The 27,000-nt window shown below is 43.2% G+C and overlaps 1 protein-coding gene across 9 annotated transcripts in view; it reads right to left on the bottom strand.

The window, feature by feature from the left end:
• The window catches only part of DENND5B (DENN domain containing 5B), a 117,192-nt gene extending 90,525 nt beyond the window's left edge, over nucleotides 1-26,667 (bottom strand). For all 9 annotated transcript variants that reach the window (XM_062590278.1, XM_062590287.1, XM_062590318.1 and 6 more), the window contains exon 1: nucleotides 26,546-26,667. In XM_062590278.1, coding sequence (XP_062446262.1) covers nucleotides 26,546-26,657 — 112 coding nt within the window. In that variant the 5' untranslated portion in view covers nucleotides 26,658-26,667. The remainder of the gene's footprint in view (nucleotides 1-26,545) is intronic.
• Between the last annotated feature and the right edge of the window lie 333 nt (nucleotides 26,668-27,000).

Raw genomic sequence — 27,000 nt, 5'->3', positions numbered from 1 at the left:
TAATTACAGTAGCCACTAATCCTCCAAATATATGCTTCCACTTAAAGAGAAAATATTGCAAAGAAAATGAAAGAATAAATTGGAAACTGTGAAGTTGCATTAATGATAGCAACTGCCACTAGAACATTTTCTGGGCCCTTCTGCCCTGTATTTAGCAGGTTTCTATTCCAGTGTAGCCATAGAAACAGCAGTGAAGAGTCTCATTTAAAAGCCTTCACTTCAGCTGGTAGGTTAAGTTATGAGACTGTAGTGGGCTAGAATATTAAAAACTCTCAAACAGCTCCAAAGGAAAAAAAAAGATCAATTTGAATGAGAACTGTATGACTATTGTAGGAGACAGACATCTGTGGAGTAAACAGCCAGAGTGCCCTGCACGTAAATTGGCAAGGGGAAACCTCATACATACGACCCTAAAAACGAACAAACCCGACTGACAGAGGTTACCAAAATCAGGCCCAATAAACAGGTTAAGAACACAAATCCCAAAGCGTTTAATATGTTGTGTCATTAAAGACTGAAACCATATGTTTCCTTGGTTGTCATTTTGTTTAACATAACAACAAAAAGCCCGAATGACTAGTGAAAGTCCTCAGTAATATGACAACTTCACTACAACCATCACACAACCAGTAAATAGAATAATCCATATTTTACTTAATCCTTCAAAATAGGATATTACTCAATTCTGAATCATTATCCCACTTTAAAGAACTATGAAAAAGCACACATCATCTACCTCAAAAGAAATCGAGCCACAGGAATAACTGAAAAGAAAGCTTGTTGGCTTGGTATAGCCAACCAAGTACATAGCTCAAGCAGACTTCGCACGTCAGAGGGAGCACTTAGGAGCAGGAAGTTTAAAATCTCTTAAAATGTATGGGTTTTATTATATATATATAAAAATATATATACACATATATACATATATGTATTAATATATATATAAAAATAAAACTTGTCAAGTATTTAGCAAGGATCAAACACATCCCCTATCTTTTCTTGAATCTTCATGATTTCAGGGGTCCACTTTCTATCAGTTTGTATTGCGCACGCACACTGTCTGTATTTCGCATGCATTTTAACCAGCCCTAGGCTTTCTCACCACAGCTCACTATCTTTGCTTATAGCAATCAGATTTTCAGCAGAGCTCAGGACCCCCACAGCTCCCAGCAAAGGTATAGATGATGGGACAAGTAACTTGGAAAAGACAAAGTCCTTTTATGTCAGTCACCTTCAGCAGCCTCAGAGGTGCCACCAGAGCTTCAGAATTCCCACCTCTGTCTCACTGGAGAAACTGAAGCCAGTGCAGGTCCTCACCACTCTGAGCTCTGCACAGCTGACCCTGAACAGGCAGCACTGACTGCTCTGCCCTTGGCAACAGGAGAGACTATATACAGTCTACCGACAAGGTTTATACTGCCTGGAAGCAAGCACCATTTATCTGTGTTTTTAGGCAATTTTGGCATTATTTCAAGAGAGGAACTGACATTTCCTATGTTCTTGTTGCTCTAAGCACCTGCATAACTAATGAGTTGATTTATTAACAGTTCCATGAAAGGATCGCCGACTTTTCTGTTTCAGATTTTCATGTTCATTTTGACTGATGAGTTTCATTATTATTGTAAAGTCCTGTCCTTGTTTTATTTACAGATGGTAAACGATGCTGCATTCAGATTTACATATTAAATTTTCATGTTAAACATCTGTGAGTTAATTACAATATAAAAGTCTCCACAAGCCCCACTGGACTGCATGCTAAGCTTGTAATGCTTCATAGAAGGTTTCAATCTTTCTTCTCTTAAAAAGCCACCTGGAGGATGGGGAGCATATGGGAAAAAGGAATTGATAAGTTCTTGCTTGAGACAGTTCAGTGAAACTTCTGCTGATTTCACAGGCAAAGAAAGTTTTAAATTTCAGAATAGTGGAATTTTTCCTTTAAATGAAGAAAGACTTCAGTGTGCACTGATTCTTTTGATTTTAAAATAAATAAATAAATCAATAAATCTAGCATTTGAGACCCCAGACTTCCAAAACAATAGTACTTGCACAGAGAAGAAAGGAAGGGAAGAATGAAATCCATGAAAACTAACTTGAGATGCATGATGATGAAAAATATATAATTACCTCTTTCTGAAAGACAGTTCCCCATAACTACCTTACCAAAAGGTGGCTTACAAAGGGATAATTGTGGGGTTTTCCAGATGTTTAGCCAGCAACTTCCTCTTAGAAGAATAGTGTTCGTTTCTGCCCCCCGCCCCTGCACTCTCATACATACAAGCTACTATATGGCAGTCCAGTAATATTGCTGCTTGATACTACTGAATTTATTATTTACCTCAAGGCAACTACTGGAGTGAGAAAAGCCTGCACCTGAAAGCCTGAGGCTCTGCACTGCTTTGGAATATTCACCTCCTCTATGAGCTAGAGATTTTGCATTCTTTTTGATACTTCTTATATGTATATATTAAAAAAAAAGAAAGTCTGTAAGATCAGATGTAGGGACTGCCAATTTTACAGAGCACCTTAAATGGCTACAGAGGACACGCATAAGGGGAGAGCGACCCCGTAGTTCCCTAGTGAGGCTCCTCATCTGACAGGGAGGACTTCTGGGTTCCAGCTCCATGTTCTAACATGAAATATCTGACCAGTCCTCAACTGGATAGAATACAGAGACAGACCTTGGGAGCAAGGACAGGGACTTCTTCACTCTCATGCTGAGCTAACCTAACTGGGTTACAGAATCAGATATTCTCTTGGGCTCTGCAGTTTTCGTTGAGTCACAGAGATTTACAGGCGCCATTAAGCAGAAGGCAGTGAACGAGTGCCTTTTACTTCCCGGGGCAAGTTATTTTATGGATATGAGCTTAGTGACTTAATCCATGCAGTTTCTGTAATGGCACTGTTAATGTCATACTTCACTTTCTGATGGCTTCTTCCCTGTTATTGTTAAGGGAGGGGGGAAATCATGTTTGCATCTGTATTTCAGGATAATTACTTGTGCTTGAACTCACACATTGAACATGAAGCTCTGCTATTTTAATGAGGTATCTAAACCATGCTTGTTTTAATTAAATTTTAACATGAATTTTTTAAACCAAGATTTTAGGTTCAACATTAATATTTCAGTGTGCTACATTAACTAGCGAACTGCAAAAATATCTAGGGTTTTGGGGGAGTGTTGTTGGCTTGCTTTGAATCCAGAACAACGGGAACATTTCATGCTGTATCAAATAGGCTTTTACAGCCTTTTTTTAATAAATCAAGATACAAAAATTTTCCAAAACACAGGAAACCAATGACTGTGCTAGGAGAATGCACTTCTCTAGATAGTCCGTTGTAGCTGCTAGTAGCCTTGCAGGAGAACCAAAAGGTTTGTCCTGTGATAGGACCTTGCATCACAAACCACACGATCACATTAAGAAGAGAATCACCTTAACATGTTTTATACCATAAAGATATTTTATCTCATCACGAACAATGACTAGTTCCGAAGAAGCTACTCAGAAGCCACCCAACATCCAGGCCTACCTACGCTATGCGCTCTTACTACTTTTCCTTAGAGTGGTCAGCCGTATTAAATAGCGTGACCTGAAGCTTTCTTTTTAGCAAGATAGCAATTTCCTTCCTTGACCCCACAGGTCCTGACCATCAATTTGCATCAGAAGACAAGGTTCGAATATCACCACTCCCCTTGAGGGACAACTCAAAGGTACTGTCCAAAAAGGGAAGGAGAAGGGAACGGCAGAAAAGGGTGTGCAGTTGTAATACGGCAGCCCACGTGCAGGTTTTGGGAGGGGATGCCCAGGTGCCTCAAAGATTCAGTCTCATTGAATCCTCAGCTAACATAAAAATCTATACAAAAAAAAGGTTTTGTTTTCACTTTTCTTCTCCTAATGGGATTCTGGTGGCTCTCCCAGTTATTTGCTATAGCCAAGCATAAACCTATGGCCTGTAAGCAACTATCTGTAGATTTCACTGGCAGACCTACACAGAGCAAACATGCTCATAAGCTAGTCTTACCACAGAAAGTTGCCTCCAACGCAGGGCTGAGACCCTCTGGTGAGAAATAGCAGTTACATAACAAGTGAACTGGATAAAATTAATACAAAGAGCAAAGTATTGATGGAATTGTTTGCAAATGAATGAAATCCCTACTGATGAGGCCATTTCAACTGTTTGTGCTAAATAGCAGCTCGGTTTTCATTAATGCAATGATTACACTGAACTTCAGTCTGCTTTATATTTTATTGCTTCATATCCTATGCTCAGTGTGAAGGACTGCAGTTTGTTGAGCACAAGTAATCATGCACTGAGAGACTGCAGTACCAGTTGGGACAGGCTTCCACAACAGCAGGGAGCACTGGTGCCATTTCAAGGGCTATGCACACACTGCTCCTGCAGTTCCTTAGACAACTGGAGGGGTCCAACGCCTTCCCGATCCAGAAGAGAGTACTAGTACTATGTGACAGATCATTAAGTATATTTTTCAAAGATGCCAATTTTGCCTACACTCGTACAGTCTTCAGAGAGTCAATCTGGCAGCCTCAATGAAACAATCCAAATAGCTACATCATATTCTCTCCCGTTTCCAAAAATATCATTATGTCTCAACAAGCTAGGAAACCCCCCTCAGCCAACTAGGCAGCAGCAAAGTCAATTACAAAGCAAGGTGAAAGGCTGCAACACAAATTTAACACAGTGAATAGTGTCATATAGCTGTCACCTGCATTATTTGACAAGCTGAGGAACCTTCATGCAAAGAATAATTCTGGACACAAAGGAGAGAGCAGAAAAAACTTCTTTTGATACGACGATAAAAAGCTGAGTGGCCATTGCCTGTATCTCTCAGGCCATCCATAGCACATACGCCCAGCAGAACAAGACGGAAAATAATCTGACCAGTATAGGAATTGTCATATGTGAGTTACTGGGTAATGGGAAGGTCTCTGAAGGCATTAAGCTGACCTTTAGCACTCAAGGCTGATACTGGTATGCAGCATGGAGTAGTATTTACAGCTCAAGCTACTTAACCAACACATGGGACTACTCAAATGAGACAACCTGCTTTTAAATTCAGCCTGCCAACTAAGCTTAGCCCGGTAATATAACATATGGCAGCTACCACCATTGGTCATCTTACTTTGAATAGCTATGTTTTGAACAGGAAACTACATTTCCTTGCAGGAATAGGAAGGTAAGAGCTTAAGAGAAGGTAATAAAAAATAAAAAAATAATAATAAAAAAAAGTTGTCTACTCTCTTGCCTATTGGATAGGTTTTGATCTAAGTACTGTGAATAAAGACGTGCCTGCAGAGGGGAAGACTCTTCTGAAGGGCACCTACTATTGTTGGATCAACAGTCTCCAGCCTTTTTGCACCACGCATACTCCCCACTTGCAAAGAAAGTTTATATAGGTCCTAAAATAACCAATTCCTTTTTGTTAGTACTCCAATACAAGAGTTTTTTTTTTTTAAAAAAATGAAGAGTAAGAAAATTTGTTTTGCAAATTGTTTTTGAAAAAAGTTCATCCATCAATATGTGAACTTAGGTTTTTGAAAACTGTCAAAAAACATTCCATGCTCCCACCAACTAGATTTGTAGCTCTATAGGTCAGCTAACTAACTCTTTCTTGTGTAGCTAAGTGCCATCAGACTGACCAGTCCTGATCAAGTCACACACCTCCAGAAAATTTGTCATGGATGGTTGCAACTTTGTCTTCCCCAGATCATGGCTTTGCTACTGCAGTAACCATCATGAGGGTACTGAAACGGATAACTCAGTCCTCAGCCACCACTACAATAGCAAGACAGTTTTTGCAGCCCACACCTATTCCAGAACACACTCACCATTTTGCAGAACAGTTTAGTACCTGCAAAGTAGAGACAGAGGACACAGCCCCCAGTGACACACTAGCTGATGACAGACCGGTCTGCTAGCACCAAGACCACTAAACTTTTTGGTGAACATGGATGAAATGGAGCTTGTGTTCTCATAGCAAAAACCCAGCCTCCTGAATAAGTTTGTGGTAAATGAGTCTGCCATCAGAGCCGCATCTTGGGAAAACACCAATGCTGTATCCGTTTAAGGAATACTTTGATTTGGTCTGTCAGAGGTTTAATATTAGCTCAGCTTGTAGTACGAATATATGGGGTAATCCATATACTTCACCCACCTCAACAAATCCTCTTAGAGACACTTACGAAGAGGAATCCTCTATTTGTATTTTCACTTCTTACATCACAAAGTCGGCAATATGGATCTTAAGAGTCTTCAGGAAGTTAAGAATGCTATCTTGATGTACCATAGACACCTCCCCTCCCCAAATAGATAGATTTTGTTGTTTCATGTTTCTACAAACTTTGTTAGTAAATTGAGGGACAGAGAGAAGGAACTGGACATTAAGATTTCTATTCTTAATGTAAGTGAAAAGTATACAGAGATTTAGAGTACTAGTCCTGGTGGAGTGACATGTTTAAGAAAGCCTTGACCAAGCACTAGGATCAGCTGTCATGTACTGTTAGAGAAGTCATTTCACAAGCTTCATCCACAAGGACCCTGGCACCAGCAGCAGGTTGCTTTGCTCTTAGTTATTCACTGAACACGCCATGCAAGAGATTATTATAGCTATTTAATTCCCTGGTCTGGTGCAGAAACACCTCACACAAGAAGCCGCTCAGTTCCCGTGATTCTCTTTGGAGCTTTCTCCCTTGGCTATACAGTTTCCTTCTCTCTAATTCAAGACCACCCAAAAATTCCTCTAAATTATGGAGGGAGGCTAGTGAGGGAAAAGGGCCCAGCGCCAAGAGCCTGCAGGAATGGCATTTCCTAATGACCCGGGTTACGTAGGGCCCTTGAAGCTGTGGTACAAGGCAGGAACCGGCACAGCCCACCAAGGAGCAGCCACAGGCACCAGCAGCCCTGCAGCTTCACCGAGCATCCCGCTGCTGAGGAGGGGGTGTCTCGCTGCCTCCAGGGAAAACATCACCAGGTCACACACACGTCCCCACTGATGTGGGGGAAAAAAACACTCCAGCCATCCTCAGCTCCCCAGGCACTGCTGATCTCTGCTTTAAGGATTTTAGTAGTGGTGTAACACTATTTGAATCTCAGCGTTACCAAGTATATTCCCTCATTCCTTTTTTTTAGCAATCTTTTCCTTCATGACCTTGCAAAATTATCAGGTCTTATCTTTTTTGCCTATTTCTTAGGCTGCAAACTTTCTTTTTTTAAAGAATTTCTGCAAGTTCATTTTTCTAAACAGCAGTCTCTGTTCCAGTTTTACAGCGTGCTTTTTAACCTCAAGCTTTGTATCTAGGTCTTCTTAAGGTGGTCCATCAAACAAAAATAAGCCCAGAAGACAATCTTTAGTTAGAAGGAGACTTGTGTACATTGCCTTTTATTCTTGATACTCAAAATGCTATTCACGGCACTTTACAAATCATTTCTTCTGGGTCCAACAGAAGCACACACACAATCTCCTTTAATTCAGGACAGGAATCTCTCACCCCCACAGAGGCACACACATGCCCACAGATATGCCAGATATTCCCATCACTCTTAATGTGCCTGTATTAAATTCCTCCTTTATTTCAGCACACCTGACTAACCAGTATTTTGGATAGTGCAAAGAGAAAATCCAACATCTAGGATTGAGAGCACAAGCAGTGAGCCAACAGAGAGCTTGCCTATTTCCACAAGGAGGTTAGATAATCCATCCTACTCTGTTGTTTGAGACTTGGCTCACCTCTCAGAGACATCTAAAACACATTCAAACAAATATACCTAAACAACTTGAATCTCTGCCTTTTTACCTTAAAAACTTTTAAGAGTTGTCATTAACCTTGAATAAAAGCAGTACACATTTTACAAGGTTATTAAAACAGCCTTCCTGCTCAGGCTTGAGTCTATGCCCTCAAATTTCCTTCTCCACCTCAATTTATCTTCCTTCAATTGAAATCACTGTTACAGCAGATTAAGTTTATCAAGTTTATCAAGCAAAAGCAGCAGCTCTTACATCTACCGCTCCAAATGAACTCAAGTGGAAGGTAATCATTTGCACAGAACTCCTCTCTTTCCCCATTAAAATGATAACTTATTTTGTAGGACATTAATCCCCCATCACCCCACTTGGAATGCTGAAACCATGCAGCACTTCAAAAAAAAAAAAAAAAAAAAAAAGAAAAGAAAAAAAAACTATTGTACATGTAAATAACAAGTCTTTCATAGCTAGCACTTTCAATGTCCTGTGCAAATAGCACTTATTTTCAGTAGACTTCAGGAAAGACAGAAGATAAAGCTCCTCAGGATCTACAGTCAACAGCAAGTCGGGATGTAAATTCAGGATTCCGAATCCCCAATGATACATGTATCCTTGCAGATGCAAATAACTTCCTATGAAACAGGATATGAAAACTCTTGGATTCATCTCCCAGCTCCTAAGTAATCTCAGTTTTCTTTCTCCATAAAGGAGGATCAAATCAAACCCAAACCAAATCAAATCTGCAGTACTCTTCCGAGGAGCGCAGGCACCCAGCTGGATGGCAGGAGCAGAGCACTGAGTGCAAACACAAGCCACTGCAGGGAACAAAACTTCTGCAGTGGCAACCAACACTGTACGCTCGGTTGGACACGTGCCCAAATGTCCCAAACTGACTCAGAAGGAAGTGACCCATCACCACCACCAGGTCAAGAAGGCATTTCTGAGCTGATTCTCCAGCTTGCTGAGCATTTGCTCAGCACTTTTCTTCCCCTCTCTGCAGGTCTGAATGCTGCTGACCAGCAAAGGCAGGGGTTGAAACTGCTATGCCAGGGCTTGTTCCAATTTGGCAAATTCAGGTAATTACAGCAGAGTTGTTCTACTCTGACAGGGGCAAAGATCTGTTGGATAAGCCACCTAAATTGACTGCTCTTTATAAGAGTGATGTTTCCACTTTTTTCTCTCTATTACTTTTAATTACCTTATCTTTTTTTTTTTCAAAGCTGTATGAGAAGCAAAGGCCACATATAAAAGACAAAAGTAAAGATACAGAGGATCATATAGCTGGTACTATAACAAGTCCAATGGCTCCTAAGCAGCAGGAGATTATTATATATAAAAACACATGCACACTGCCAAAAGCCCAGAAACCGCAAATGGACAATAAACAGCATGCTGACTTCTTAAATGAAACACTCATTTAAAATGTAGTGATAAAATAATCACCAGGTACTTGACATACCTTGTTGACCACTGTATCCCATTCTGAAGATTTTCCTTAAGCAAAATCCTTTAAGGCGAATGGATTAGAACTGAATTAAGACACTTCTATGAAGCTTGTTATATCACACTGTATTTCAATGGAAGAAAACCAAGCAATTCTCAACTGCGGTACTTAGAAGTGAAACTGCACAAAATGTGTGGACTTGGCAGTTATCTTCTGTTTCCTCAAGCGTATTTCCGATCCCCACACAGGTGACCTGGACTCGACACCATGGCACCCTTGCATCTGAAAGGAGACAGGAAGGTTTTCTCCTGCTTGAAAGGAGAGGGAGAGATGGTTTGTCTGGCTTTCTTATGAAGGCAGTAGCCTGAAAAGGCACATACTCGAGAGCTGAGCCATCACGTATCTCCAAAGAAAACCACAAGCGTCATCTACCCTGAGATGCTTGGGTTATGTGGCAGGGCCTAGTAAGTCACCCCATGATAATAAGATATTTAAACTCTACAAATTGGCCTGGTAAAGCACCTAATAGTCCACATTAGCAAAAGTGGCCTGTGATCAGACAGCTTATTTCATAGGATCTCTGGTCTTTCAGAGTTGAGCATTGACCAGAAATGCCATTTTTCTGGGCCTTAAGTATTTAATTTATTTGGAGTGTTCCCAGGCACGTTGTGTCCTTTAGATTTTAAAGATTTCAGCTCCTATGAGGCATGATACAGATTTCTACTGAAAATAACCTTTTCTCATCATAGATGCTGCACATTTTTGGACACTCCTCTCCAACAAACATTTTCTTGACGTGTTCGAAGATAGGATCGCCAAGGAATACAGAGGTTGTCTTCATCCATCCAGATGATGCCTGAAGTACCCCACTCTTGGGGAAAGATCACGGAAGCTAGGAACAGGAACAAACTGTCCTTAGTAAAGCCATGCTATTCACACAATTTCCACAAGTGGTCATGGGCTGCTCTGCAGAATCCATTATTAATAGACTTAGGAGAGTTTGGTTAAGAGGCAGGCTGTCACCTCCAGTGGCAGAGAGCATGGTACACAACCAGGCCATCACAAAGGCACTCATTTTATTCATTTAATGCCCTCAGAAATCTTCCTGCATTCATCACCTGTCTGCAGGAAAGAAAAGCCCTCCTTTCCTAAGCAGCACTAGAGGCTCAACCACAGAGCTTTGAGAAAAGCCAGGCTAGGGAGCGAGAGCTTGTTCTGCTGCTCACCAGCTGACAGAGTTTTCTTCCATCTGCCCAGAAGCTGGCAGCCGCCAATGGCTAAAACATCTCCTTGAGTTGCAGGACCTGGGCGAGAGCCCTGGGAACAACGAGCAAGCCTTGAACCTGCACTCCTGGGCCTACCCAGAGCACTGTGCTACCTGTGGGGGGGGCAGGGTGCAAGTCTGGAGAAAAGGTAATTCAAGGAATGGCCAAAAATAAGACACTCTGAATGGCAAAGAGAATAAAAGTCTCCACGCAGCTTGCTAGGTTTCTGCTAGGGACTGGCGACAAAGCAAAATTGTAGGTAGCAAATGTTATTTTGCAGGAGGGTGTTGGAGTTCCCAGGATTGCTACAGAAGCAGGCATTTCTGGCAAGATGCACCAGCTTTTGAGTCTGGAGTCAAATGGAAGACACTGGTTTCTTTTGGCTGCCACTACAATCTTAACAATGTTGCATTCATCAGTGGCATATTAACTCAATTGCCACAACCAGACGAGCACGGCACTTCCAGCCCCGTATTCAGAGATGCGTGTATAAACCTGCACAGCTGCAGCAGCCACACTAGTCACTCAGCTACAATAGCCTCCCTAAAAAAAGCAGAAGAGCGTAAAGGAGGACTGGATCAACCCTTCCCAAGTTTATTGTCCTTTTTCAGTGCTTCTCTCCATGCTAAGCCAACCGTTACCCAGAGGCCCAAAATCACCCTGTCTCAGGCCCAGCAAAGGGGCAATCTGCACAGCCCCAGCTGCTGTCTCCTCAGTGCACAGGATACGCAGGGTGTCTCGCTCCATCCGCACTTACAAGCCTTGTCCCTTCTGCAGAGAAGCAGCAGGCAGAGCACTGGAGCTGGCACTTCAGGATAAAAGCGCGCTGACGCATACGAGCATCCGCCAAGAAACCAGAAGGGGGAAGCCCTATTCATCTAATTCAGAGGGAGGAACAGGGGACCTTTCTTCTGCTGCTAGCTCAGGGGGAGGAGATGCTGCCCTGCCTCATCCCCCCTTATTTGGCCAGAGCACGTAGCTGTGCTCTGATTAAGCTGCAGTTAAACTGAGGCTCCAGCGCTGCTGCAGCCGAGCCGCTCTGTCCCAAAGTGCCCTGGCAGCACTGCAGAGGAGCAGGCACAAAAGCTAACCCTGGCCACACGGTTGCATCAGGAGAGCAACTGGCTAAAAAAAACAAGCAGACAGGACTGCAAGCCAGGACCTCCTTATCAGCGCTGCCAGTCGCGTTCTTCTCTGGTTGCAAAGAAGAACGCTGCAGAGGCTTTGTTCATTATTTTCGCTGAGTCCTGCAGTAGGATGTTCTCCCGCCTTCTAGACATGGACTGTGCAGTTCTGTGCTACCGCTGGTAGTTATACACAGAAACAACCAATTAACAAGTCAGGTTAACACATGGTACATAAATTGATTGTACTCATCAGCATGTTTAAGCCGTACAGGTAGGCTAACCATTTTAAGGCATTCTATGCAATAAAATCACTGCAGGAAAGGAAGACTTTCCAGCTAGGATTAATGAGGCGGCATATGAACATTTGTTTTTGTTGGTTTTAAGAAAGCATAAGCCAAAGCTTCAGCATAAATGAAAAAAAGCATCAAATGACTGCTGAATATTGTTCTTTCGCAATCTATTCCTTAAATATGTATGTATTAAGATACATGCAAATGACTTGAATGCAATCTGCCACTAAATGTCACATAGCATGGGTGGGGCGTAGATATAAGAATAGAACAATTTAGGGGTGAATACAAGCACTTTAGAAGATGTCAGGCCATCACTAATGAGATTTGGATGTCCATCTTGTCTAACGGGGAGGGAGACTGGCTATTAATAAACTGTGCTTAGTTTTGAAATTAAAAGCTCAAATACAAAGGCTCAGCAGTTCTCAACCAAAACCCAACTTTTTCTGCATGCAAACTGCATCACTTCCCCACCAGAAAAACCTTGCTTTTAGAAACAGATGGCAGCCTGCAAGACCTACGAATCCTTTGTCTGGCATGGCAAACTAGGCCCTATTGCCCATCAAAGTCAACCATCACATTGTGAAGCACTGACCCTAACAAATTCATTATGTTTCTTTCCACCACGATGCTAAACCCAACAAAATGAGTTAGATTTAATAGGAAAGAGCGAGAGATTTCCAATCTCTTTCCTCCACCCCCCCCGAAAGTAACCACACGGTGTGGGGCGGAGAGCCTCTGCCCGACCCCTCGCTTGTGAACTGTGCCAAACCTGCCGCTGGGGCTGCCCACGGCAGCCAGGCTGCTTTAAGGACAACGGATGATGTTGTAAAGCATTTGTGCAGCTCTGTGCAACAGCTTTGAAGTTAGCAGCCTCTGTCACTCAAACTACCCACACAGTCGAGAGCAAATATCCAGCACAGGAAAGCAAAGCCCTTGTATTAGATGAATAATTAGGTCTGGTGTGCTTTGTAGTTTCTCAGTCCTCCATCTCCAGCTCTGCAGAAGAGCTGTGCAGATACACAGCACGGAAACGGGAAAGCTCTGTACAGGTAACTACAAAGCAGGGGGGGGAGAAGGAGGAAAAAAAAAAAAGGGAAGGAAAAAACCACACACACACACACACCACACACACACACTTTCCCTCCTGTTGTCCCCTATGCCAGCCAAGTCCAGGTAGTGGAAAGAAACACGTGGAGAGACAGAAGCTCGTATTAAAGAGCTGCTGCCTTCGGTCATGGAAGGAAGCGACACCGAAGCCTGCAGTCAACATGAGGGACGGGGAAAGGAAAGATGAGCCTTTTCCTCGCTATGTGCCTGTGTTACAGCTCACCACGCAAAAGGAAATACCCATCACCAGTACTGTCAGCAGGTACCTCCCAGCAAAGAATGCATTTGCCAAAGAAAAGATCTCTCTAAATAACATTGGGTCCAGCTTATGAATGAACCAACGGCCTTCATTTTGCCTGTTTAATAACAAAACCAAAAAAAGTCTTTGTCCTCAGAGGAACATACTAGCTCGATTTTTCACACTTATATAGAAATTGCCCCCTGCCTCCCTTTACTCATTTCCTTAAGCATAAAACAGTCTCTCAAGGACGTGGCAACAGCGACGCTGAAATTCAAAGCGTTGAGATCAAACGCACGAAGCCGATGCTCATTACGGCTATGTTATGTCACCTATCTGACGGCTCAACCTTATTATTTAAGGCAGTACAATAGCCATATTAATCACAGCCATTGTGCACTGCTTGGAAGACGTCTAGAAAGCTACAGAAGACAATGAAGATTTATTATACCATGATGCCAGATTTAATTACACGGTTTTCTCCTCAGCATTTTTCTGCTTGCAGTTCATCCCTTGTGGACCTGAAATAAAGATGTGCTGGACTTAGAGGCTAGATGCGCAAGAGATCATTTGTGTTGAGCTTTTGCTATGGCTATTCCAGCAGAAGGCTGGTGAGCAAAGAAAGCCGGTGCTTTCTGGGGCAGCTGGCTATTTGTTTATGTAAAAACATCATTTTATTCAGAAGTTTTAAACTTCCCCTTCCTTTCCACGTGTTTTTACATGCAGAAAAAGCACACTATTAAGATTGTGCACGAGTAGAAACAGCTTGCTATATTCTTCCTAAAGTTACAGTATGAAGATCCACGTCATTACCACCACAACAATATCTAAGCAGTTAAGACCGCCTGTTGGCAGCGTTCCTCTGAGTTTGCATTTCCTTCTATAAATATTTAACATACAAGAACTGTTCATGTTACCCACTTTGCCCCAAGTGTTTTGACAGCCATGCTCATCACATGACAATGATGCTCTATTTAACACTGCAGCTGTAGGCAGGAGGATTTGGTTTCAGTTTTAAACAATATTGTGAAACAGATGACCTCACACAAAATAAATCAGATCATACATTTTTAAGGAGCAGAGTTTAAATAGAAGTTAGCAGTAAGCCACTGCAAGAAAGGAAAAGCAGAATTCAAGTCCAGAATGGCAGATTTGAGTTAAATTCAGCCAGAATCTTATTTTTAAAAAACATATTCAGGAAGGAAAAATAAAAGATGACCAACCCTGCAAAAGCTAAGCACCCTCCTCAAATGGTTTCGCTAAACGGTAGAATAATCTCCAAACTTCGCAGGCTACGAACAATCATCAATGTGCAGAGACTTCTACGAGGTGGTTACCTGGGGATGGTGAGGGAAAGCCTAAGACGGCACTAAACACAGTGGCACATTTTCACAGGTCCAGGCAAAGAGCTCCAGGGCTCATAGGCCAAGCCAGCCGCGCAGCAGCGTGAGCCCTCTCATCTTCAGCGCGCCCCTTTTCACGCCAGCCCGCTGGCTCCGATCTCTCCTCCTTACCCCGCAAAACCTCCAGCTAACCTTCATGCCCTGCACCAGCAGATGCACGAGGGCCAACACGCGCTCTGCTTGTGTCCGAGCTACGCCGCTGTCCCCTCGTGCACGGCCCTTCTTTGCTTTGCCAGCGAGGCGCTCCTTTTTCTGCGACCTCTGTATTCCCAGGAGGTTCACTGGGATCTGTGTACTAGCTAGAGGAACTTTGCAAAACAAAAAAAATCCCACATTTTTTAGATTTTACTTGTGGCACATGAGAATGAAGTTGACCTAAGGGTTCAAAAGTCAGTAAAAAAAAAAAAAAAAAAAAAAAAGTTTTATTTACTTTTTTTAAAAAGAAAAGAAGTCTACAGCGATTACATTATCAATCACACAAACCTTAGTTTTGAGCGTGATAATGCTGCAACATTTACAGCAGCCGGGCTCCTGTTCAGCCCGAACTTCTCCTTTTAGCTGTGCAGCACACCGCAAGCGAAGGCTCGGAGCATGCAGAAGCGAACATCACAAAGTTATGACAAAGATATTAACCAATAACCGAAACCCAAGAACAATTTCTGAGTCGCAAGTAGTTTTCGGATCTTAACCACCATCACGTACGGTGCATCTCGGACGCACCACGGCGCCTGTCACTCTGAACAATTCACCTGCAGCTCTCGGAAGGACCCGGATCGGTGCCTTTTTTCCCCGTTCCTGGGTGAACACGCCTCGGGGTGGCCGCGGGACGGGACATTCGCTCGTTCTTCTTCCTGCCGAAAGCACCAGAGCTGAACTAATCGCCGGAGCCCCGGGTCCCAGCCGGGCACGGGGACCTTGGCCCCTTCTCACTCACCACCCGGGATGAAGCCGGCCGAGCGGGCCCTGCTCAGTCCAGCTGGGTTTTCCCGGGAAGCTCAGCACACAGGGAGCTGTAGGGGCTTTAGTCACTGTTGGGTTTTTTTTAAACACTGTTTTGGCTGAACAGTTGGCAACAGGACTCTTTCCCTTTCCACCTCACAACCCTGCGGGCAGCTCCAAGAAGAAAGAAAACAAAAGACAACTACAGAAATGATATGAACTTATTAACCACATCTACTGCTGTTGAAGTTGATACCAACCACCAAACCACCCTTCTACCTTTTCTGCTTACAAGCATGACATAAGATCACAGCTACAGCTGTCCCACTGCAGCACTACAGCTGCAAATGTTCATATTTATACAAGAACAAAATATTACTTAATAACATTCCTTACTCTGAGATTCTTTAGTCCTTAAGTCACTGCTCAATTTAAGATAGAAACTTTAGACTACACACCCGTGGTTGAATTCAGAGAGTCAAACAACATCTGCTATCACACTCAGTAAAGCCAGACAGTCAATATATCTGCAAATACTAATAAGACAAGCCTGTTCCTCGGAAAAACGGTAAATACCTGATCCGTCTGTGCCGAATAACTGCTATCCTGATTTCCAGAGATAAATATTCTCCCTTAATAGATTCATAACAGTAGTCATTAGAGACCAAGGTTGACAACCTGCAAAGTGGTGCATTAAAGACACTTTAGTACCATTCCTCCAGCCTTGATATTCGTGAAGTGTTTACAAAACAAAGCATATAGCGGAGCACGCTATATATAGCTCAGTGACAGAGCATACATACGTGCCCAGTAGTGTTACAAAGCATCTGAGAATTTAAGCACCGAATCATGCCCAACCATTTCATCTTCACCTGTTATGTAAAAATTCAGGCCTTTTTGTTTTTGTTTTCTTAAATATAGAGTGTGAGGGTTCTGTCTGAAATACTTGGTCTGGTGTATTTATAGACCGATGTACTGGAAGAAGAAACAAAATGAGGAAGCACACCATCCAGACTATTAAAAGGTCCCTTCCTAGAGATTGAAGCAGCTTTTCAGTGCTCTTACACCAGCCAGCACCACAGGTGACACAAAGTCTATGTTAATAGAGCTGTTAAAACTAAAAACGATTTTGTGCTTAAAATTCATGTCAAAACATTGCATGGCATAAAGCAAAGAAGAATACTAAGTATGAATACGGATTAAAAAAAAACACAATAGCATATGAATAAACAACTGATCAGCAAAACCTCCCCTCCCTCAGCAATGAAAAGCCAAATATTTACTCAATTATATATTGCATTCTTTGCTCACATACGTCATAGTTTGAATTTTATAAATAAATAAATAAAAGCTCTCATTTTTCTGAAGAAAGGCTGTTGGGGGAGCAGCAGGTTTTTACACCACTTAATTCAATCCACCCCAGCAGCAATCTGACCAAGAGGCAGAAGAGGTGGGATTCTCCACCTGGAAAGCTGGCATGTCCCTCCAGGGCATCTGCAGGTTAACAAACCCGGCCTCTAAATCCTGTTAGATAGGCACAAATCAGTACAAGCAATACGTACTTGGACAGTGGCAGCATCCTCCTATCCCAGCAGGCTCCAGCTATAGCCACCATCTCAGTCAGTCAAAAGCAAACTGCTCGGCCCATTTGATCAATATTTCATTGACGAGTTATCGGTTAAGCCAGTGCTTGCTTTCATGATTTCATTACCAACAGCTCAGCTCTCTTATCTTCAGGCACAAGACACTGCAAGCACCTTTTACACCTGGGCAGCCCAATCTAAGAAGCATCCACAATGACACTTGCTTTTTCCTTGTAACTATAGATGCTAATATAGGTAACTTTGCATTACATTGCATGCCACTGCATTGCCAGTTTGTATTGGAAAATAGCTATGCATGGAAATAAGCACAAATTTATATACATACTAAAAAAAAATGCAAATTTATACAAATAATTTCAGCCATCCATGAAAAGCAGCAGCCACTACATACCCGTGACAGTTTAGCTTTGCTTTTCTTTAATCCCATCATTGTTAACAGAGAATGGTGTTTCGGACTAAGCCCCCTCACTCCTTCCACATCGTCTTTAACATGACAAGGGAATACCAGGAAGGGGGTGGAGAGAGGACTCCAGCCTCCATGCTGTGCAGCCCACTACTCACATAGAAATAAAATGCGCTTTGAAGCTATTTGATATATAGCTTATTTTTTAAAAAAAACAAACAACCCATTCCCCCCCACACATACCCCACAAGAATTACTCTCTCCCAAAGTTATTGCAATTTGATGAATACAACTGTAAAGCAAAGCCAAGTTCATGCTCTAAGGGAAAAATGTTCATTCTCCAAGAGTGACATATTTAAACATTGAAGCTGAACACAGAACAAGAACAATGACATTTTTATATGAAATTTTGAAGGTTGTCCTCTAGCCAGAAAGCAAGTTTTCTTTACAGATCCACCAGAACTAAACAACCTCTCGCCCCCAAAATTATATTCTGCTAAGAGTTAGTTTTTGCACCATCACTCAAAGCAGGTCACTGAGATCTAGCAAAGCCCCTCAGCCTACTCTACACAGAGTAAGCATTAGCGAGGGAATATTCTTTCCATTTCACTCTTCAGGTATCTGTTTTCATGTTCTGAAGTTATTTTTTGTGGATTTGACATAGGACAACTGTTCCACAGTAAACAGGATATAAAATAGAAGTTCACAGCATGCTCACTAACCATTTCAGAATAACTCAGTTGTTTGGTACGCGGAGGGAAGAAACAAACCCCCACACCTTGGAGGAGTATGGCTTCACATTTCCAACCAACTGCTTTCATCAAGAAACCTAGGATATCCTAAAGAGAAGGTTTTCACTGTAGCTGTAACAATAGGACAGCTGAGTAAAACTGTAACTCACTCACATTTGACAAAAGTCACTTACATTTTCATCCTGGAAATACAACAAAAGCTTCTTCCAACCATCCCAGTGTCAGATACTTCAGGAATTTGTCATGCATTAGCCATCTTCCTAGTGTTTTCTATCGTGATGACCCATCATCATAATAGCCCATTGCCATTTCTTCCCTAATTACTTTTGAGATTTTGGTCACATTAGCATATTGGTCACATATGGATAGTATGTCATTGATAATATGTAAACAGCTGAAGGCCCACTGTCTGCTAACCAATTTTTTCTTCCATGTAATTTTTCCTAGTGTAATTATTTTGCTATTTTCTGGTCAAAATGTAGATAAAATGAACTCCAAATTTTCTTTTCATTAAAAAAAAGAAAAAAAAACTTTTCATTACATGAAGCTTTATGTATTTTGAGGTGCTACAGTTCCTCCCCCTATGCACAAGATATGACTGAACAAGCTATCTGTAAATCTTCTTCTGATGTACGCAGAGGATCATATATGATCTGAAATAGTAACAGCCAAACATCACCAGCTAAAGCTTGGCAAGTCAGAGCACTAGCTGGATCAAAGTGCCATTTATTTTTTCCTTCATTCACATTTCTCAGTATCCTCTCGTTCACTCCAACAGTCATCATACTGTATCAGCAACTGCAGCAGGAAGCAGCATGCCAGCTTGGACTACTCAGAGACTTTGCAACCAGGGTGTTTCAGAGACTAGCTGGCATTGAGGACTACTTGATTAACCAAGGACAAACAGGTAAAAACTGACAGACAAGAGAGCCACCACATCTTTTGCACTGGTGGCTTGCATGCCCCTCAGCCTCTTCCAAGATGGTGTGTTTTGGAGGTGTTTCCATTGCGAGCTTCCTACTCACATATGAGAGCTCTGGGCATTGGCACCACTCCTGCAACACTAGTCAGTCATTCCCAGCAGAAGACAAGAAAGCCTCTCAGGCAAACAGCTGAGCAAAGCGATCAATACTGCAGCCACGCACTGCTTTTCACAATTCTGACGTTTACTTCTGTTCTACCATGCCTCATGTTCAGAGCAGCAGCCACCTCTTCCTCTTGCGCACCAATCCTGTCCCCCAGACAGGTGAGGAGCTCCACTGATGCAGCACACGATACAGATACCTCTCTGCTGGCCACAGACATCTTCACTGTCAGTGCAGGCTTCAAAACACAATCTCTGTTACTTCCCTTACTAACACAGACCTTACAGACCTCCCTGATGAGGTCTGATCATCACAAGCAAGCTTTTGGCATTGCTACAATCTTCAAGATGTTTCCTTCCTGCACACCCTGCCTCTCAATGCTCTTCACCTCATTTAGGCTCTCCTGTCCTTCAGCCTCCAGGCCATCTGCATCCAGCCCCACGGCCAGGGCCCTGCTGACACAAACACTATCCTGTGCTAGCTGGCCATGAGCTGGCATGGAGCAAAGCTTTGGGAGCAAGTTCTTTCACAGCTCACACACTTTGCCTGCGAGTGATTTCATTACAACTGCGGCTTACGTTACGTGAAGGGAAGAAGTCACACGCTCCGATATTAAGAGACGAGTCACTAAAATTTTAATTGGGAAGTCACCTGTGCTGGTGCATGCTCTTCTGGGTGCTCTCTGCTTTTGTCTACTGCAGCAGATGCTAACAGTGAAACAGCCCTCTGAGAGCGCATGAAGGTTAATCTTTCTAAGTGGGAGTTAAAACAGCAGCTTAACTGGCAAAAAGCGTATGAAATTTTCTTTTGTTCAGTATTAGTGATTCAGTGATATCAATACAAATAATGACATTTCTCCAATTCAATCAATGCCTTATTTTCAAAGGAATATTATATATAAACTTGGATGAAGGCAAACACATAACAGAATAGTCGCATCAGGGTGTGGGCAGCATCTGAATTCTGGATCTCTCTGGCATACACAAAGGAAGAGAATGAAAGTGCTATTATTAAAGCTTATTAATATGTCGTAGCCATTAGTGATTCCACAAGTGATCTGTTATCCAGCTAAACAAGAAAGTCATTCCTTATTAAAAGTTATTGTAGCTGGATATTGTATTTGTCAATAATATTGACAACTCTATATAAAGAACATTTTGTTTCCTTTGGCTGCAGGAGTCTTCCCCTGGAGAAGCAGAAGTCTTTAACATATAATTCAGAAAACTACAAAAATCAATGTGTGGTATTACACTAATTCTCTTTTTCCTCCCTGTAGCAAAAAAATATGTATTTAATAATAAGTCATTACGGCAATTGTCCATGCCACCGTTTTCAAAGCTGTACAAGAGAGCAGAAACATTCTTTCTGTTTCAGCAGTAAGTCAAGGTCACACAGAAGTAAGGATTATCTCCCTATTCCCTTGAACTAGAACAGCAACATTTTACTTACGCAGATCAAAACCAAAAGATTTGTTTTCACACTAACAACATATTAACCCAGCTTAATTTCTATCAGAAAGTTTTCAGAAATGTATTTCCAATATTTCTTTGTATATTTATATTATGAAAAATGTTTATTTCAACAAACCAGATACCCCATTCAATCCCTCATCGATGAAACTTCCTCCTTCCAGCCATAAATCCTGAAGACTTAGTGTTGCGCATGAGCATCTCCTCTTCGCTAAGAGGAAGGAGGGTATGGAGGGAAATATTTGAGCCCCCACCCTCCTTCCAGAAGCCATCTAATGATCAAAAATCCTAAGTAACCTACTACAACCACTTCTAAGGGGTAAGTTAAGTTTTACCAAGCTGTACAGCATCAGCCACCCTCTCCTCTGCCCATCCCACTCTCATCCATGTCTGGGTTACTCAGCCTGGACAGTCCCACTGCAAATGGTTCACGTCACTTCGGATTGTGCTTCAGAAACCAAAAAGCAAAACTTTATAGCCCGTTTTTCATTTGAGACAACTGAGTAAGTCATGAACATGAACTGCAACTATTTAGACATTCCCTGGTCAAGGGAAATTTATTGGTATATTTCAGGTAAATCAGAAAAGCACACAATTACTTATTTTTTGGAAAAGTCACATATACAAAAAGTTGCATTGCTGCAATAATGTCACCAAGTTTTTTTCTTCACCATGAATCCTAGTGCTTCAGTGTGATTTGGCATAAAGAGAGTTAGCAACAAACCACAGCTCTCGATCAAATGAGACTGCAATGAGCAAGTGCTCAGGTGCCAAGTACACACTCAAGAAATAAAAAATTGTTTGCCTTTCTAAAAAAATAAGAGCCCACTAGACAAGAAGCACAAACAGTCCAACTGCAACATAAACTGTTTTTCAGTGGTTGTTATGAACTGTAGTGGTGATTCCTTGATAGAGGAAAATTAATTGCCAGTATCTGTTTATTTAGCGGAAAACAGCAAGAGGCAGTAGTAGTGTTTATTTCCCCTGTGGCACTCAATACTTTTGGTAAGCATGACCAGTAAGCACTCTAGGCAACTGCATTGCTGGTCATATTAGCAAAAAAAAAAAAAAAAAAAAAAAAAAAAAAAAAAAAAAAAAAAGGCAGGTCTGAGGAGTAGCAAAGCTTTCCAGAGCTTCAGTGTGTAGGGTGAACCAGGACAATAAGACAGTGTGAATCTTTGTGTAGCAGCCAAAACTAGACAGTGCAAAATAGGTTCCTAGAGGAGGTGTAAGAACTAGATTTGCTCCTCCTTATGAGCACAATAACAAAGTAATATTTTAAGGGTTATGGCAAACATCTAGAGTGCTTGGAAAAACTGTAAAACACTTCATTTTGGCACAGAGAGAGGACTAATACAACTACAGCAATATTCACGCTTTAAAGCGTGCGAGGCGTCACCCAGTGCAGTCCCTCAGGCCCAAGCTCCAGAGCTGGCTTACAGCATCCTCACCTTGAATAACACCGCCTCTCCCTCCAAACCGTCCCGGCAAGCGTCCCCTCTGCGAGCTCAGACCAGGTCTCCAGGTCTTCCACTTGTAACCAAAATACCCGTCTGCAGTCCTCTCCCTACTTTCCTCCAGGACACTAGATTACTTTTTCTATTAAAATAAGCTCAGTTTTCAGTTAACTCATACATGCGCTGGATGTTTCTAAACCATACATTGTAATACTCTGCAACAAGATATTACAAAATTAAATATGTTAAAGTAAAACGAGGAAGTAGCTACAGCCAGATAAACCTTGTGCCTTTCACAAATACTTACAAAGTTTATACAGTATCACACAATATATATTAAAAGCAATTTAATGAACTATTAGGTCTTTTGGTTTAAGGCAGTGTTAAATATTTACTGTAATGAGTTCATTTAAGCCCCTGCAATTCCAAGGCTGACAGTCGCAAAACGGCTTTAGTTTTTACCTGAAAAAAGTAGGCACGCAGATGAAAATGAACTGAAGAGTTTTTCCGTCAGTTCCGTTAGGGAACTTGAGAGAAGTTTCCTTTGCCCTATTTTAGTGGTGTTCACCAAGATACAGAAACCAGTACTGAAATTTCCATGCTTTTCAAGACTCATTTCACACTAAGTGCCTAGTAACTCTTAAATATTTTTCCTTTCCTCCCTCCAGCTCGCAGAAAGGAGACTTTTTCTTCCATCTTTGGAGGAAGAACTTTGAGCTTTTGAGCTTCGCTCTTCTTGAGAAAAGTAAGAGCTTTGCGGTAGCGCCACAAGTACTATATCACAGGATTACAATCCATACAATATTTGGCTGCATACATACATATTTGGCTGGACACTACCAAGTTGAGCACTAGGTAAATAGACACTTTTTAGTTTCCTATGTAATAAAAAAAATAGGAAAATCTGTAGTAGAAAATAGCATACAAAAGAAAATTAAGTAAGGTATTTGCACGGTAGAAAATTCTAATCTCCCAAGTTTATTTTAAGTACTCAGTATCTGCAGGAACAAGAATTCTAAAAGCAGGTCAAGACCTTAAAAAACAAGCAAACAAAATCAAAACTCTTAGTTTGTTACTGATCAAACCTAATAACCCTACAATAAGAATTTAAAGGCCTCAAAAAGACAGTTATTTGCACTGCCTTTGATAGTGTTGTTTTAGTGCATGCCAGATGCCTTACACCAGTGCAAAAGGTTTGCATGCAAAGACAACAGGGGTTGAAAGCATCTCACATCGGCAACCCTAACCTGCAGGCTAGCCCGGGGGCTGGAGCGGGTTGCAGAGCCACGGGGAGCCCATTTCCCCAGCAGCCAGGTAGCTCCTGGGCCGGCCACATGCCCCTGCAAAGTGTCCATGCCTCAGCCGGCCACCAGCAATTCCAGCTAAAAACACAAAACCCCGCATTTTTTGCAAAATCCTGATTTTGCAACTTCTGCTCCTGCATTTGCAGTGGAGGCCACAGGGCAGAAGACCTGCCCTTCCTTCCTTCCCAACTTGCACGCTCAGTACTCAGTCCCAAATCACTTCAGTTTATTCAAACCCCATTTAAGCAAGGTACAGGGGTTGCTAAGAGACTCACATGTTTAGAGTTAAGCAGGTTCTTAATTACTTTTTGCTAAATTAGGCTGATCTGTGTGGCAGCTTAAGCCATGGCAACTTTTCATCTGAAGCCATGACTTACCTCAACAGCCTCTTTAAATACAAGCATAGTTATGTAGCTGTCCTAGCATCTTACTCAGTATCGAAGTAAGAGGATCATCTCTCTCTCAAAAGCATTCTGAAAGCATTTTTCAGAAACAAATAGTCTTAATTTGTGGGTTTCCTGTGACTCAACAGCTCTTCTGTTCCCTCAAGCATCTCTCTCCCTACCTATTCCAGTTCGGAATTCAATTCTGGTAGCCCGGTTTTTGAAACCTACAATGCAGAATTTGAGATGAGATCTCACAAGTGCCATCTACAGTGGCATTAATACTCCCCAAGGTCTAGCAGAAATATTTTCTCCATTACATCTAGAACCAGGGTTAAATTTTCCATGGCTGTGTTATATTTGCAGCTTGCAGCAATCCCTGCTCTTCTCTACTGTTTCCAGCTGCTGAGCTCCCAGCTGATAGCAGAAAGCTTTTGTCACGAGTCCCTAAAAATATAACATTGCTCACTGGTAATGTGAGGTCCCATCATATTTCTGTTATTCCAGTTTTTCCTCTGTGATATCCCAGTCCTCCCAGGTATTGAGGATGCCTCCCAAATTTGTGTATGTATGTGTGTGTGTATGTATGTGTGTGGGGGGAGGAGGAGGAGGATCTGGAAGGAGGGAAAATTTGTATCTCCAGCAATTTTCACATGCTCAAACCTTACTGCTGGACCTTATCTAGTTTAAGCTAGCTGTAAAGCAATTCCTACTTTTTATTTCCTAGAAAGAGAAAAAATCCAAAGTGAAGCCTCACTTATTTTAGAAACTATTGCTTTTGGTAAATTCTCTTTAAAAGCATTCACATTTGCACTCAATTTTGTACATGTGAATATCTTCAATGTGTCAAAATGTCTTCCTTTTACTGAAAAGTGTTTAATTTTGAAAAGAGAGGGAGAGAGTTCCTTCAGCTTTTAAATCTGATTAAGGTTGCTGGAGCTACTCAGCTGATCCTACTAAGTTACCATAAAGAGACGAGACCCCTAGCAGAGCGTCTATATTGCACAAGGCCACTGCTTTTGGTCTATCCTTGACCAATGCTCCTCAAGAGCACCCCTGTTCACCTTACTGTGAAAGACGGAAGAAGCGAGCAAAGGACAAATTTTAAAGGGAAGGCAGCCATCGCTGAAGGCACAGCCTGCTAGCCAACACCGCTTTAAAAATAGTTTATTTTCAGAAAGAAGAGTTTGAGATGACTCAAAGCATAAGTTGCTGAAGCCCCAGTAGGTCATATTATGCAAATCAGAAATGCTGCATGGCATCAGCTGTGAGATAGCTCACAAGCCAGGAGTTTTCTACTAAAATTAGCGTAACCGAAACATAAAAATGCAGTCACCAGTACCTGTGAAAAAGCAGAGTTTAGAGCATGTTTGGCTAATGCCTCAAAACTGAGATCCCAGACAACTGCAAACACATGCGTGGTGCAAAGACAACGCTCCTTCCAGGAAGGGATTTCGGTACCTTACATTAAGATAAAGCTCCGCGGAGCCTCGGGCATCTACCACTTTTACAGGGGACAAACACACGAACTCCAGCCAGGGTACACAGCTCTACTTGATCAGTGACGCAGATGCCAGAGTCCTTCCCTTACGTAACGAGGGGATGGCACACTTCTCGACGCGATGCTCGTGGGGACCTCGCTGGGATCCCACCGTCAGGCAGAGGTTCCTCCAGCGCCAGCTGCGTCCACGCTCAGCGTGATTCCCACACAGCTCAGGTGCCCTCAGCGGGAACACGTACGAGCAGCTAAAACACACGAGCCTAAGCGCTTTCAAACTCACAACTCGGACAAAACGCTTAGCTTTTATGCAATTAAATTATGCTGAGCTTAGAGTTGTAATTTTGTTGGTAAAAAAAGACACATACACTTCCTTTTAGATAAACACAAGTGACATTTAAGGAAGAACACTGACTTTCCAAACATAATCAGCTCGGAGCCAATCACGAGCCCTCCAAAGAGAAAAAGAAAAAGGAAAAGGAAAAAAAAAAGCATTTTGGCAAATGAGCGAGCATCTCCTAGACCCTACAATAGCAATTCTGTTGGAGAATACCGGGGAGGGCACCCGCGGTGGGGGAGGAGGGGGAAGGTGCTGGAAGAGCATTTCTGAACAGACATAAGATGTGGGGAAAAAAAAACATGACATAAATAAGGATGCGATTCCATTAATTTATGCAGCTCTTCCAGATCCTACACACAGACACATATACATACACACACACACATTTCCAGTGCAAACAAGGAGGGAGTCAAAAAGCACAGCTGCTCCGGCACAAAGCTCCGTCATTTGGGCTCCTTTTAGCGCCGTGACCCTCGGCAGCCTTCCCGAGCCGCGCCGCACCGAGCCGAGCCGAGCCGCGCCGAGCCGAGCCCACCCCGCGGGGCCGCCGCGGCGCCGGCGGCCGGTGCCCGGGCGAGGAGGGCTCCCGCCGCGGAGCGGCTGCCTCCCTCCCTCCTCCCTCCCCTCCGCGGAGGAGCCGCGGGGGCGGCCGCGGCCTCCGTCCGCGCCGCTCACCTGCCAGCTCGTCGGGCTCCAGCCCGCTCTCGGCGTCGATGCCGCAGAGCACGAAGTAGTGGGCGAAGCGGCAGGGCGCCGCGCCGGGCCCGGGGGCGCCGCTCCCGCTCATCGCGGCTCCGGCGGTGGCGGCGGCGGCGGCTCCCTGCGGCAGCGCGGCGCGGCTCCGCGCGGCGGCGGCGGGGGCGCGCCCGCGGCCGGCTCTCGGCGCGCCGCCCCCAGCCGGCGGCGCGCAGGCGGCCCCGCGCGGGCGGCGGCGGCGGCGGCCGCGCGCGATTCCCGCCGCGCGTGGCGCGCGGCTGCCGGCGGCCGCGCAGCTGTTTCTTTGTTACCTACCCTCGGTTTCGAAGCAAAACGTGAAACGTTGCTTCGCTCAGGGCTTCCTAAAGCTTGGCCAGCCGTTCTGGCACGCCCGGGAGGGCACCCGGACGGACTCCTCGGGCCCCGGCTCTCCA

Source organism: Rhea pennata, chromosome 1 (assembly GCF_028389875.1).
Source record: "Rhea pennata isolate bPtePen1 chromosome 1, bPtePen1.pri, whole genome shotgun sequence".
NCBI classification, from domain to species: domain Eukaryota; kingdom Metazoa; phylum Chordata; class Aves; order Rheiformes; family Rheidae; genus Rhea; species Rhea pennata.
This window is presented reverse-complemented; position numbering and strand designations above follow the sequence as displayed.